This window comes from Thalassophryne amazonica, chromosome 13 (assembly GCF_902500255.1).
Source record: "Thalassophryne amazonica chromosome 13, fThaAma1.1, whole genome shotgun sequence".
Taxonomy (NCBI): Eukaryota; Metazoa; Chordata; class Actinopteri; order Batrachoidiformes; family Batrachoididae; genus Thalassophryne; species Thalassophryne amazonica.
Genome location: NC_047115.1, coordinates 93,002,243 through 93,017,387, shown reverse-complemented (window position 1 = coordinate 93,017,387; position 15,145 = coordinate 93,002,243). Strand labels below are relative to the sequence as shown.

At 44.7% G+C, this 15,145-nt stretch overlaps 1 protein-coding gene across 1 annotated transcript in view; it reads left to right on the top strand.

Annotated features, from left to right (window-relative positions):
- LOC117523561 (cadherin-23-like) overlaps window positions 1-15,145 on the top strand; it is a 157,634-nt gene that overhangs the window by 109,617 nt on the left and 32,872 nt on the right. The window contains exons 18-26 of the mRNA XM_034185123.1: window positions 3,558-3,687; window positions 4,382-4,645; window positions 4,722-4,883; window positions 6,673-6,929; window positions 7,008-7,105; window positions 10,006-10,126; window positions 11,412-11,491; window positions 11,574-11,614; window positions 11,735-11,795. Coding sequence (XP_034041014.1) covers window positions 3,558-3,687; window positions 4,382-4,645; window positions 4,722-4,883; window positions 6,673-6,929; window positions 7,008-7,105; window positions 10,006-10,126; window positions 11,412-11,491; window positions 11,574-11,614; window positions 11,735-11,795 — 1,214 coding nt within the window. The remainder of the gene's footprint in view (window positions 1-3,557; window positions 3,688-4,381; window positions 4,646-4,721; window positions 4,884-6,672; window positions 6,930-7,007; window positions 7,106-10,005; window positions 10,127-11,411; window positions 11,492-11,573; window positions 11,615-11,734; window positions 11,796-15,145) is intronic.

Here is a 15,145-nt window from a genome sequence, read left to right as displayed (position 1 = left end):
ACCGAGAGGCAGACTGCTATGGGCTGGTGACTAAACAATAGCTCTAATTAGCACCTATTGTGCTCTAGTTAGCACCCTCTTAATGACAGGGCAGCTGTCCCTCTCCTGATGGCTCCCTTGACGACTCTGCTGATGACGTGAATGACTCATTAACATGAACAAAAGACAGAAACTGCTTTGACCTGAGTACCCCATTGTAAACAGGGGACAAAGCGTGTCTCAGACCCCCTCCCCGGTTAAGGCTGGGTTTCAAACGTTTCACAAAGAATGTCTCCTTGACCCCTCTCTCAAACCATTTCTTCTCTCTGGCTAATATTTTAACTTCCTTGTCCTCAAATGTGTGGTTAGTGTCTTTAAGGTGGAGATGAACTGCAGACTGAGGTCCACTGGCGCCCTCTCTGCGGTGCTGGTATAGTCTTTTGTGTAACGGTTGCTTAGTCTCACCTATGTAGTGTTCGTTACAGTTTTCCTGACATCTGATAGAATACACTACATTGCTCTGTTTGTAACTAGGGATCCTGTCCTTAGGGTGAACTAATTTCTGTCTCAAGGTGTTAACCGGTTTAAAGTAAACTGGGATTTTGTGCTGTCTGAAGATCCTGTAGTTTTTCCCCTACTCCTGCTAAATAAGGGAGAGACACTCCTCTTCTTCTTGTCTCCGTCTCCTGTCTATCTGGTCTCTTTGTTCTCTGGGACTTCCGCACTTTGTCCAGGGACCATCGTGGGTACCCACATACTGTGAGGGCTTTCCGGACAAGTTGTTGTTCTTTAGCCCTTCCCTCTGCAGTTGTGGGCACCTGTAGAGCTCTGTGTTGAAGCGTCCTGATCACCCCGAGCTTGTGTTCAAGGGGGTGGTTTGAGCCAAAGAGCAGATATTGGTCAGTGTGAGTGGGTTTTCTGTAAACCCCTGTCTGGAGCTGCCTGTTATCTCCAATCGTAACATCACAGTCCAAGAAGGCTAAATGGTTGTTTCTGGCATCCTCACGTGTGAACTTGATATTGGTGTCCACCGAGTTGATGTGTTCTGTAAAGTCCTCAGCTTCCTGTTGCTTGATTTTAACCCATGTGTCATCAACATATCTGAACCAGTGACTAGGAGAGATGCCCGTGAAAGACGTCAAGGCTGTCTTTTCCACTCGCTCCATGTACAGATTGGCCACAATGGGGGATACCGGAGACCCCATCGCACAACCATGGATCTGCCTGTAGTAATTCTCCCTAAACAGGAAAAACATGGTGTTAAGACAGATCTCCAAGAATTGGCAGATGTGGTCTGGTGTGAGTTTGGTCCTTTCAAGTAGAGACACATCCTCCAGCAGTCTCTGCCTCACAGCTGAGACGGCCTCAGCGGTGGGGATGCAGGTGAACAACGAAGTCACATCAAAAGACACGATTGTTTCATCTGTCTCCAGCTGCAGGTCCTTGATCTTGTTCTTGTTCACAAAATCTTGTGTGTTCTCCACATGGTGGTCTGAGTTACCCCCTAGAGCAGGGGTGGGCAATCGTGTGCCATAAAGGGCCGAGACACTGCAGGTTTTCTGTGCAACCAATCACCTCAGCAGGTGATTTCATTAATGATCATGTGTCTCAGCAGGTGATTTCATTGACAACCAGGTGTTTATGTTCAGAGCAGAAGCTCATCACCAACCCACCTGCTGAGGTGATTGGTTGCACGGAAAACCTGCAGTGTCTCGGCCCTCGATGCCCACCCCTGCCCTAGAGGAGCCAAAATCCACTTGAGGTACTTGGCCAAATTGTACGTGATGGAATCTGTGCTACATACAACAGGCCTGAGTGGCACATCCTGTTTGTGGATTTTGGGCAGTTGTGCCAATTCAACATGCAGATCCACCTTGGATTTGCTGTGGCGACCCCAAGTGCAAACAAGGGAGCAGCCGAAGGGACTTACATAGATGCACGGAGTGGCGTCCCCAGGGTACAGTCTGTAGTATGTCTGCCTGTCGATGAGTCCCTCTTTCTCCAGGTTTTCGAGGTAGCTAATGATTTTCTTCTTATAGCCGCTCGTGGGGTCTCTCTTCAGACGTTCGTATGTATTGGAGTCACTGAGCAAGTTGTTGATCTTGGCCTCGTAGTCAGATGTGTTCAGGACCACCGTGCATCTGCCTTTATCCGCTGGCAGGATAAGGATGCTTTGGTCCTTTTGCAGTGCTGACAAAGCTTTCCGTTCTTCTCCTGTCAAGCAACCCAGTCCAGTCGAAGATTCAAGCTTCTCTACTATGGAAACCACCTGGACAACTGAGAGCCCACACAGAAACATGCCAAAAAAGGTTGGGATGGGCAATTTAGGGCGAGCACTGCAAAAACTGATATCTAAGAGAGTAAACAAAGAGACTTATTTAAAGAAAATTTGACTTAATATTTGTCTAAATAGAAAAATTATCTTGTTAAGCATTTTCAAGAAACAAAATGTCTTATTTTGGGAAAATGTATCTCACTTTTTCTTAATAAGCTTTCCAGCTAATATCAAGCTGTGTTTGACCAGTAACAAGGAAGGAAAGGCAATGGATTTCAAATCATCCAAGCAAAGGAACAAGATTGTTTTCTTTATTTTAAGATGGAGGCTAATCTTAAAATATGAATTCTATCTCGTTTTAAGGCACATTTTGATTATTCAGTGCCTAGACATTTTGCTAGTTTTGAGAATTCCAATTGAGTAAATTTTAGCCAGATTTTGGATTATTAGGCTTATTTTGAGAGGAACAGTTTTTTCAGTGAGTAATCAGGTAATAAAAGCTAAATAATGGTGTTATTTCAAACAGGTAATTGTCATCATGATTTGGAACAAAAACAGGATCTCCAGTTTGTCAACAATTGCATGAGAAAATAATTGAAATGTTAAAAAAATGTTCCTTAAAGAAAAGCTGGAATTTCCATATTTCTTCCTCTACAGTGAATAATATCATTAAATGAGTCAAGGAATCTGGAGGAATTTCAGTGTGTAAAGGTCCAGGGCACAAACCTAAACTGAATACCCGTGCTCTCCGATCCCTGAGACGGTACTAACGTCAGCCGTACTGCTGCACACCTTAAGATGTGTCTACAGGAATAATTGGACAAATTAGCACCTGAAATGCTTCATCCCTTGGTATCCTCAATGCCAAAACATTGTTAAAGTGTTGTGAGAAGGAATGGCAACATTAAAACTTGGTAAATGTTTCAGTGCCCCAACTTCTTTTTGACTGTGTTGTAGGCCTCAAATGTAGAAATGGATGTCGCTTAACAAATGAAATGAAGATGACCTCACAAAATATGAAATATCTTGGGTTCTGCTGGCCGCAGTGAAATAGAAGTCAAAGTCATAAATGTCAGAATCACTGCCTTTGTTTGTTTGTTTTGTTGTTTTTTTTTGCATTGTAGGTTGACCCAGAATGTTCCTTAAGGCTGTTAACTTAACCTGATTGGGATTCAGATCAAATTCTTGGTTTATCTGCTTCCTTCTTCTTTTTCTCTCCCTTGGCAAATGTTCACTTTGTACTTTGCAAACAGTTTTCAGTGAATTGGACTTGATTCCATATTTGTGTTTCTGTGCACACCAGCGTGGCGGCCTGCTGTACCAGCGGCTGACCGTACCGGAGCACTCGCCTCCAGGCACTGTGGTGGGGAATGTGACCGGAGCAGTGGACGCCGATGAAGGCACCAATGCAGTCGTCTATTATTTTATTGCTGGTGACTCCTCATCCTACACACACATGCGCAGAGGTCTCTTTTGGCTTCTTGACCACATCAGTTGCTGTAGTAACATCACATTCATGAAAACAGTCACATGACTGCTGTCCAGTGTGTCATATGCTGTTAACTTTTCCAAAGGCTGATGTTACCCACACAGAGCTCTGTGACTCAGAACATGTGGATTATACAAATAATCAACAATTACTGTGAGTTTATATGTATTTATATTTTTTAAATTTATATATTATAAAATGTTTGACAAGACGTGTGCTGTTATGTGATGGCTGGATCATCTAACTGAACCATTAAAATAAAAACACACTCGCACACAAAAAACCCCCAAGTGAATGCACACTGTAAAAGTCATGTCGAAAAAATAGCGTGTGGAACAAAAGGATTTATTAGTTGAGCAGCGGCTGAAACAGTTTCCAGGCGAGACACAAATGCACAAGTGTGCGTGTAACAGACACAGCAAAACACACAGACACAGCAAAACACACACACACACACAAATAGTTTATGTCAAACCACCTGAAATACGGCTCCAGACTTCAAGAAGATTTTCTGCTCAGATCAAACTCGCCTTACTTCCAAACCAGATGAATAAGATCATGTGTGCAGATTTGTGGGTCTTTTCTTATTGTTTTAGTGCGTTGGAACTAATGAGGCTGACCACAAATCTTTCCTGCAGGGGGAAACACTGATGGAAACTTTGCAATGATCCCAGAGGGAGAGCTGAAGGTCAACAAGGAGCTGGACCGGGAGGAGATCCCGGTCTACTCCATCATCGTTAAAGCTTCCAGCAACAGGAACTGGACTCCTCCCAGGGGTCAGAGGGCAGCACGGAGCAGAGCTCTGGACCCTGCACTTGACCCCAGTCTGCAGGAGGTTCGCATTGAGCTGGAAGACATTAATGATCAGAAGCCACGTTTCACTAAAGAGGAATACACAGCAGGTAATCTGGATTACGACATGTGAACCCATTTTATATCAGTGCAGTCACCCTCCTCTGTGTGTGCCGCCTCGTTCAGGGGTTGCAGCAAACGCCAAAGTGGGCTCAGACCTAATCAAAGTGATGGCAATCGATAACGACATTGGCAATAATAGTGTGGTCGAATATCACATCTTTTCAATCCGCTACATCAAGCTACAGGCCAACGACACCGAGGACGTCGGCAGCATCTTCACTATCGGTAAGATTTCCCGTGCACTCTGCTGTGTTTAGGTCTACGAGCACGTCACGTTCACAAACAACTCATTAATTAGGTTAATAAGTAAAGGTTCAATAAAACACCAAAGTCTGTTCTCTCTTTTTGTTGTCTTTTTCTCCTTTTGGTAATCTGCTGGGGATGGGCTGATGAGCGCCTTTTGGTCTATATATTATGTCGTAATAATTTTTCCAACATGCATTTCAACTTTTTTTTAGTGCTGTAAATAAATGTGAGAATTCTGGAACTGTATTTTGTTCTTCAAATAAGCCACAGCCACGCCTCTGATGTCCTGTCGCTGTCCCGCGAGGCTCGAGCTGAGACTTCACAGGTGACATTAGGTCTCATTCACCAACCATTCTGAAGATGAAATTTGTTCTTAAAACCCACTTCTGTAGTTTTCACAAAGATTCTGACATTTATTTTCTACAAATGCTGAAGAGCGCTCTTACACATTTTTTATTGCATGTGTGTTTGTGCAAAAAAATAAAATGATCTGAGTTTTATTCAGTTCTATAGTTTGATAATATATTGTTGAAATTTTTAAGTTTTTGTTGTTCATGATTTTTATTTTACAAAAAATGTTTAAAATAAATACAAATAACACTTTGACTTGCATCTGTTCCTTTAATTTGGAGCTGTGCATTCCAATAATCAGTGAGTGATCCTGCTCAGGAGAGGCTGGTCACTATATAGCATTTACAAAACATTAGAATTTTTTCAAACTTTATCTGAAGGTAGGATTATGTAGTTGCACATGCTTAGTTCAGACACATTACCCTGACCAGTGTGTACACTCTAAAAAGGAACTGCTGTCTCAAGGAGAAAAATTTATGTAACAATTTGCATAGGATTTTTTTTAAATGTTATTTCAACTTTCAATTGGATTAATGGCACAGAACTTCTCTAGTTAAGTTGAAATAATTTCATCACTTTTTCTCACTGAGACAGCGGATCATTTTTTTTAGAGTGTAGTGGTGAGTGGAACAGGGAAAGATTTTCTGAGATTTTAAATTTCAACTGTTTTTAGTCAGAAGGCACATGGGAGACCTGGGCTGATACTTTAATTGAAGTGAGCAGGATTAAAGGTCAGCAATCAAGATCTTCTGTTTCTGTATTAAAACCAAAAATAATACAACTACACTGAAAAAAGAACCAACTTAAATTCAAACCAATTTAAATTCAAACAACTTAAGTTGTTTGAATTTAAATTAGTAAGTTATAACTAACTTACTCATTTAAGTTCAAACTTAACGTATTTAGATGTTACCAATTGAAACAGTTCATTTAAGTTGGTTCAGTTATTCTCATTTTTCAGTGTACACGGTCAGTAAGATGCTCTTTATTAGTGAAATAACAAAACACATTCTATCCAAAATTGAAGCACTTCATCCTTGACTACCATGGAACCCTTCCACCATGTTTAGTCCATACAAGGTATTAGAAGTGAACTACAAACAAAAGTTATTTTGCCCAGAGGTTCCATAGAGATCACACAATCGTTCATGAAGGAAAGGTCACTAAAACCTTTTGTTGCCAACACATATACCTAAGCCAACCCAACACAACCCAACACCCAATCGACGAAAGCTTGGAACAGGGTCAGAGCCAGAACACATGCCTGACAAAATCCAGTGTGCACTGGGAAGAATTTGGAAAGACACATTTTTTATTCTGCTGCAAAAACATATCAAACAAAATGAAATTCCATGTCATTTACATGGATGAAGCTCAGTTTGTATTTAGAAAGACTCTTCTGTTTGTTACGTACCAGGTCAGACAGATGGGATCATCCGAACCTATGACCTCTTCACGGCCTATGATCCGGGCTATTTTCAGCTAGAAATTTTGGCATGTGACACTGCTGGCCAGAGCGACTCTGCCAAGGTGGGCATCTATATCCTCCGAGATGACCAGAGGGTGAAGATAGTCATCAACGAGATCCCTGAGAAGGTCCGGCTATTCCAGGAGAACTTCATTAACCTGCTGTCCAACATCACAGGAGCTGTTGTTAACACTGATGACTTACAGGTCAGCTACACTACACAGTGTTTATTCATTATGTACAGAGACATCTCACTCATACCCCCCCCCCCCCCTCTTTTGCAGTTCCACGTGGACAAGAAGGGCCGAGTGAATTATGCACAGACAGACATGTTGATCCATGTTGTCAACAAGCAGACCAACCGCATCCTTGATGTTGACAGGTCTTGTATCTCTGCTGTCATGGATTTGTTGTTACCTCCAGTTGTGTGAAATCACACAGATGATCAGATGAATGAACCTGTGCTGGATTCAGGGCTAATGGATTTCACACACCGATGAGTCGCCTGACACAAGTTTACATACACATTAACAAATAATCTTCAAATTCAGTTTTCACTGCTGCAAATGCTCTATTTTCTGCGCTTGTTTCGAGAGCAGAATGTTCTCAGTTCAAGACCACCCCTGTCCATTCTCCATGTAATGTGGAGTTGGATCAGGAAGTGTATCCAGCATAAAATGTCCACCAGATCAACAAGCAGATCCGTAGCCGACCCCAAGTGCAAAAGAGAGAAGCTGAAAGAAGTTTATCAAACAATATACAGTAATGTTTAGAATAATAGTAGTGCTATGTGACTAAAAAGATTAATCCAGGTTTTGAGTATATTTCTTATTGTTACATGGGAAACAAGGTACCAGTAGATTCAGTAGATTCTCACAAATCCAACAAGACCAAGCATTCATAATATGCACACTCTTAAGGCTATGAAATTGGGCTATTAGTTAAAAAAAAGTAGAAAAGGGGGTGTTCACAATAATAGTAGTGTGGCATTCAGTCAGTGAGTTCATCAATTTTGTGGAACAAACAGGTGTGAATCAGGTGTCCCCTGTGTAAGGATGAAGCCAGCACCTGTTGAACATGCTTTTCTCTTTGAAAGCCTGAGGAAAATGGGACGTTGAAGATATTGTTCAGAAGAACAGCGTAGTTTGATTAAAAAGTTGATTGGAGAGGGGAAAACTTATACGCAGGTGCAAAAACTTATAGGCTGTTCATCCTCAATGATCTCCAATGCTTTAAAATGGACAAAAAAACAGAGACGCTTGGAAGAAAATGGAAAACAACCATCAAAATGGATAGAAGAATAACCAGAATGGCAAAGGCTCACACATTGATCAGCTCCAGGATGATCAAAGACAGTCTGGAGTTACCTGTAAGTGTTGTGACAGTTAGAAGATGCCTGTGTGAAGCTAATTTATTTGCAAGAATCCCCCGCAAAGTCCCTCTGTTAAATAAAAGACGTGCAGAAGAGGTTACAATTTGCCAAAGAACACATCAACTGGCCTAAAGAGAAATAGAGGAATATTTTGTGGACTGATGAGAGTAAAATTGTTCTTTTTGGGTCCAAGGGCCACAGACAGTTTGTGAGGCGACCCCCAAACTCTGAATTCAAGCCACAGTTCACAGTGAAGACAGTGAAGCATGGTGGTGCAAGCATCATGATATGGGCATGTTTCTCCTACTATGGTGTTGGGCCTATATATCGCATACCAGGTATCAAGGATCAGTTTGGATATGTCAAAATACTTGAAGAGGTCATGTTGCCTTATGCTGAAGAGGACATGCCCTTGAAATGGGTGTTTCAACAAGACAGTGACCCTAAGCACACTACTAAACGAGCAAAATCTTGGTTCCAAACCAACAAAATTAATGCCTTGCAGATGTAAAGAAATCATGAAAACTGTGGTTATACAACTAAATACTAGTTTAGTGATTCACAGGATTGCTAAAAAAGCAGTTTGAACATAATAGTTTTGAGTTCGTAGCATCAACAGCAGATGCTACTATTATTGTGAACACCCCCTTTTCTACTTTTTTTTTTACTAATAGCCCAATTTCATAGCCTTAAGAGTGTGCATATCATGAATGCTTGTTCTTGTTGGATTTGTGAGAATCTACTGGTATCTTGTTTCCCATGTAACAAGAAGAAATATACTCAAAACCTGGATTAATCTTTTTAGTCACATAGCACTACTATTATTCTGAACACTACTGTATGTGTTAAGCAGTGGCGGATTGGGGGGGGGGGGGGGATTGGGCAAGGGTGTGCTAAAATATGGGAAAGGTCTTCATCAACAACATCTGATTGATGAATGCTGCTGCATGCAGAATTACAAGCTTTCCAGTGTATAAAATAAAAATTGTAGAATTAAAAATGATGACAATAGAGTGCAGAAAAAAGACTTTGGCAAACCCTACCAAGTCACTCATACACACACTTCACCTGAAGCTAGAGTCGCCCCTGTTAGAAATGTCTACTTTAGTTTCAATATCAAGTTATTTAAAAATAATAATGATTTTTTTCAGTTTTTCATCATTACATCAGATTCTCAGTGGGTCCGGAGTTCAATGTAGTCATTCCAACAGACACACGGACAGGTGACTGTGTTCAAACCAGCACAAAGGGCACACAGCTGTTGCAAGTGTTAAGAGTTGCCACCCGACACAGTTCTGATTTTTGCGTCCAGCACACTCTCAGTCAGATGTCACCAGCTCCACACCTGGACATCACCTCCCCTCTGTTGTTTTTTTCCAGGGTTCACTGCAGCTGATTAGTCACGTCTGGTATTTCCCTGCTCTTGATTAGCTGAGCACCTCTGACTTAGTTAATTAGCAGTAGATGGAGCAGGGGGAGTTTGGGAACATGTAGGGCAGATGATCTCCAGCAGCAGAGTTGGTGACGCCTGCTCTCAATCACCATATCACTTGAGCTCATGTGGGAGAGTAATGGAAACCCGCTGAGCGGTTGATATCATGTTCAGACTACAACACACCCACTCCTAACATATAGAACAAATCCATCACCTTTGTTTGCACCCAGAGTCCAGCTTTGCTGCCAGGATTCTCACCACAGCAAAGTGTGCCCAAACATACCCACAATGGGCTTGTGTTTTCTATGGAAGTCATTCTTGTGTCTGCTCTCAAAATAGAACCCTTGTTGTTTGATAAAACCCATCTGTACCATTGGGGGGGGGGGGGTTTGAAGGTTTGTAGCTAAGGCGTGTGGAATGTTGTGTTTGCAGTGGCACAGTGCACACGCTGATGTCTCTGACTTGTGATTTCCAGGGTGATCCAGATGATTGATGAGAACAAGGAGCAGTTGAGGAACCTGTTCCGGGAGTATAACATCCTGGATGTTCAGCCTGCTATTGGGGACAAACTGCCTGATGACCTCTCCACACTTCAGGTCTGCAACCTCCACAAACCACAGTCTGACCTCGGGTCTTCAGCTTTAACTTTTCCGGTGGTTCCCAGGATGGTCTCTATATCATCATCATCATCATCTTCAACCGCTTATCCGAGATCGGGTCGCAGGGGCAACAGCTTCAGCAGGGGAACCCAGAGTTCCCTTTCCTGGGCCACATTGACCACCTCTGACTTTTTGATCCTGAGGTGTTCCCAGGCCAGTGTGGAGATATAATCTCCCCACCTAGTCCTAGCCGGTCTGCTCTGTGTCACCCTGAGAAGCTAAGCAGTGCAGGATCTGGTTAGTACTTAGATGGGAGACCTCTGGAGAACACCAGCGGCTGTTTGTGTTTCTCCAAGTAAAACTGGAGTTGCATCAGGAAGGGCATCTGGTGTAAAACTTGTGCCTCATACCAATGTGGATCTGGCTGTATCTGCTGTGGTGACCCCGAACAAGAAATAAAAACAGGAGCAGCCGAAAGGACAACAACACGTAGACCACGTAGACTTGAGCTGTGGTTATTGGGGAAGTCAGTTGGTGGTCTGACTGGCCTCTGATTGGCCTGTTCTACTTCCACATAGCGACGGAGCTGGCCTCTGATTGGCCTGTTCTACTTCTGCGTAACGATGGAGCCAGAAATCAGACATGACCTCTTCTGCGATCTCGTGCTTTGTGTTTTGAGGTCAGAAAGAAACACGTTTCAATACATAGACACGTTAGTCAGAAGGAGCTTCACCTCTGTAATTTAATAACATGATTAACTCTTTTTTTGGCTAAGGAATCCGTTAACTCTCAGCGAACGATTAAGCTCCAGCTGTCATCGCAGTCACTCCACGTCTGGCGTTTTGTGGTACTTTGACAGGAGTATTTTTGTCTCTATTGCCTGCTGCTTTCTGTGCAATTATTCCTGTTGTCCACAGACGTCCTCTCATTTCTGTGTTCACCCTCTCATTACAAACGCATCAGCAGTTGGTGCACTTGTGTCTGAAGGGGAGGGGCAGATGACACTGATTGGTTGTTGTTATCGGAACACGTCCATGACTAATGTGGTCTGTCCATTGCCTTGGCCCCCTGGTGTGCCACAGAGCATCCACACCGGCTCCATCGTGTCTTTTCTTTAGTAAATTGTGACTTTGTTGCTGATCTTTGTAACATGCGATGAGAACCCCGGGTCTGAATGCTGGGACACGCTGGGACGGGTCCAAGGTGAAGGCCTCGTTGGCTCTCTGACTGTCCATCTGTTTGTGTGTATTTGAAAATGTAAAACTGTGTGTTTGTGTGACAGCTGGTCATCATCATCCTGGCCGTGCTGCTGTGCCTGGCTGGTATCTTGTTCGTCACAATGAACTGGCATTACCGCAGAGTGTAAGAACGTCCTCACACCACTCAGACACCATGACGCAGACATGTTTACCACCTCCTGATTCTGTCTTTTCCTGTGCTGCAGACATCAGAGGAAGCTGAAAGCCATCGTTGCAGGTTCCACAGGTGAGACGCAGCGCCGCTGAGTGGGCGGTCCGGCCTCCTCTGGATGGGGCTTGTGCTCTGCTAATCATTTTCATCTTAGTCAAGCAATGGCATTTGTCTTTTCTGTCTTCTGTCACCCAGGGAACCAGGGTCTCATGGACATCCTGGACATGCCCAACACTAACAAGTACTCATTCGAGGGGTGAGACACTGTCACACACACCGGACTCTTTAACCACAGATTTTTCAAGGTCATGTTCACCTCATCCGAAGGTTATGAAGAGGGTGCTGTTAACAGCAGTGTGTGTGTGTGTGTGTGTGTTCACATCATGGAAAATAACTATTGCGCCTTCTAGTGGTGGGGAATATGGCAAAAATATATCATCATTTATTTTCAATCCACAACCTTATCACAATTCTCTTTTAAGAAAAAAAAATGTCAAGACTGCTGCAGTTTGAAATTTCAGAAGTCTAATAAATCATCTGATCTGATGTGATGTGAGCGCCATAATCACATATTCACAGATGATCAGTCAAGGAATAAAACTGTATGTTATTTATTATACATGGGCAAAATACCATCTTTACATTTCTTGACATTACAGCCTTGTTAGATCGAAGAGCTTAGAAGGAATTGAGCAGGATTTGTGGCGGCTTGAAAGCAAATGCAGTTTAAATCCAGAGATCTTGGGGCCGTGATGTCAGATTACAGCCGTGCCCCCTCAGTGTCTTCTCCAGTAATGCGCTCAGAACAAACAACCTTCTGTCTCTGTCACTTTATCACCACACAGAAATGCACACACACACACATTCAGATGTGAGCATCAGAAAACCGTCACATGCATGTTTCGACACGATTAATCGATTAATCAGATTAGCGGGGAATTTTTTAAAAATGTGCCAGGGAAACAATTTTTCTTTACTTCCATCGCTTTATTAACAACAGAACATTATTTGAAAACTTAAAATATTTGAAAATCAACAAATCGTCAAATGTCCCTTGGCTGTTGAAATATAAAATAAAGAATAAAACATCCATCCATCCATCCATCCATTTTCTTCCGCTTTATCCGGAGTCGGGTCGTGGGGACAGCAGCTCAAGCAAAGCCGCCCAGACCTCCCGATCCACACACACCTCCCCCAGCTCCTCCGGGGGAACCCCAAGGCGTTCCCAATCCAGCCAAGAGATGTAGTCCCTCCAGCGTGTCCTGGGTCTTCCCTGGGGCCTCCTCCCAATGGGACGTGCCCGGAACACCTCTCCAGCGAGGCGTCCAGGGGGCATCCGGAAAAGATGCCTGAGCCACCTCAACTGACTCCTTTCGACGTGGAGGAGCAGCGGCTCGACTCCGAGCTCCTCCCGAGTGACCGAGCTCCTCACCCTATTTCTAAGGGAGCGCCCAGCCATCCTGCAGAGGAAACTCATCTCGGCCGCTTGTACTCACAATCTCATTCTTTTGGTCATGAGCCAAATCCCATGACCATAGGTGAGGATCGGAACGCAGATCGATCGGTAAATCGAGAGCTTTGCCCCCCGACTCAGGTCTCTCTTCACCACAACGGTCCAATACAGCGACCACATCACTGCAGATGCTGCACCGATCCGTCTATCGATCTCACGCTCCATCCGTCCCTCACTCGTGAACAAGACCCCGAGATACTTAAACTCCTCCACTTGAGGCAAGGACACTCCACCGACCTGAAGAGGGCAAAGCACCTTTTTCCGGTCGAGAACCATGGCCTCGGATTTGGAGGTGCTGATTTTCATCCCGGACGCTTCACACTCAGCTGCAAACCGCCCCAGTGCACACTGAAGGTCCTGATTTGACGAAGCCAACAGAACCACATCGTCCGCAAACAGCAGAGACGAGATTCTGTGGTTCCCAAACCAGACCCCCTCTACACCCTGGCTGCGCCTAGAAATTCTGTCCATAAAATAATGAACAGAACCGGTGACAAAGGGCAGCCCTGGCGGAGGCCAACGTGCACTGGAAACAGGTTTGACTTACTACCGGCAATGCGAACCAAGCTCCTGCTGCGGTCGTACAGGGACCGGATAGCCCTTAGCAAAGGACCCCGGACCCCATACTCCCGGAGCACTCCCCACAGGGTGCCCCAAGGGACACGGTTGAACGCCTTCTCCAGATCCACAAAACACATGTGGACTGGTTGGGCGAACTCCCATGAACCCTCGAGCACCTGATGGAGTGTGTAGAGCTGGTCCAGTGTGCCGCGACCAGGACGAAAACCACACTGCTCCTCCTGAATCCAAGGTTCGACTATCGGTCGAATTCTCCTCTCAGTACTCTGGAATAGACCTTACCGGGAGGCTGAGCAGTGTGATCCCCCTATAGTTGGAACACACCCTTCAGTCCCCCTACTTCAACAGATGGGCCACCACCCCGGTCTGCCAATCCAGACGAGAGGGTTGCGTCCCTACGCCTCCGGGTCGGGGACATGTCTCTCACCGTTGTCTCGGCCTATGGGCCGAGCAGCAGTGCAGAGTACGCGACCTTCCTGGAGTCCCTGGGAGGGGTACTAGATAGCGCTCCGACTGGGGACTCCATTGTTCTCCTGGGGGATTTCAACGCCCACGTGGGCAGCGACAGTGAGACCTGGAGGGGGGTGATTGGGAAGCACGGCCTCCCTGATCTGAACCTGAGTGGTGTTCAGTTGTTGGACTTCTGTGTTAGTCACAGTTTGTCCATCACGAACACCATGTTCGAGCACAAGGGTGTCCATAAGTGCACGTGGCACCAGGACACCCTGAGCCGGAGGTCGATGATCGACTTTGTAGTCGTATCATCTGACCTTCGGCCACGTGTCTCGGACACTCGAGTGAAGAGTGGGGCAGAGCTGTCAACCGATCACCACCTGGTAGTGAGTTGGATCCGCTGGGAGTGGGGGAAGCTGGTCAGACCTGGCAGGCCCAACATATCGTGAGGGTCTGCTGGGAACGACTGGCGGAACCCTCTGTCAGCGAGGTCTTCAACTCCCACCTCCGGGAGAGCTTCTCCCAGATCCCGGGGGAGGTTGCAGACATGGAGTCCGAGTGGACCATGTTCTCCACCTCCATTGTTGATGCGGCCGCTCGTAGCTGTGGTCGCAAGGTCTCTGGTGCCTGTCGCGGCGGCAATCCCCGAACCTGGTGGTGGACACTGGAAGTAAGGGATGCCGTCAAGCTGAAGAAGGAGTCCTACTTATCTTTGTTGGTAGGTGGGACCCCAGAGGCAGCTGACAGGTACCGGTAGGCCAAGCGTGCCGCAGCCTGTGCGGTCGCAGAGGCAAAAACTCGGGTCTGGGAGGAGTTTGGGGAGGCCATGGAGGATGGAGTAAGAATAAAACAGTTTATAATAAAGAACAAAATAATTAATTCAAATGACATTGCTTTATCAAAGTGATGAGTTGCCATAAACAACATTGAAACATATAAATGTTATAAAATATATGGTGAAAAAAGAGGTATTTTTGTTGATGAGCAATTAGCATAACTAGTTAACCATAAACCTAAATCAAAAACTGTAGCCTGACTCATTATATGTGCAAAATTCTCTG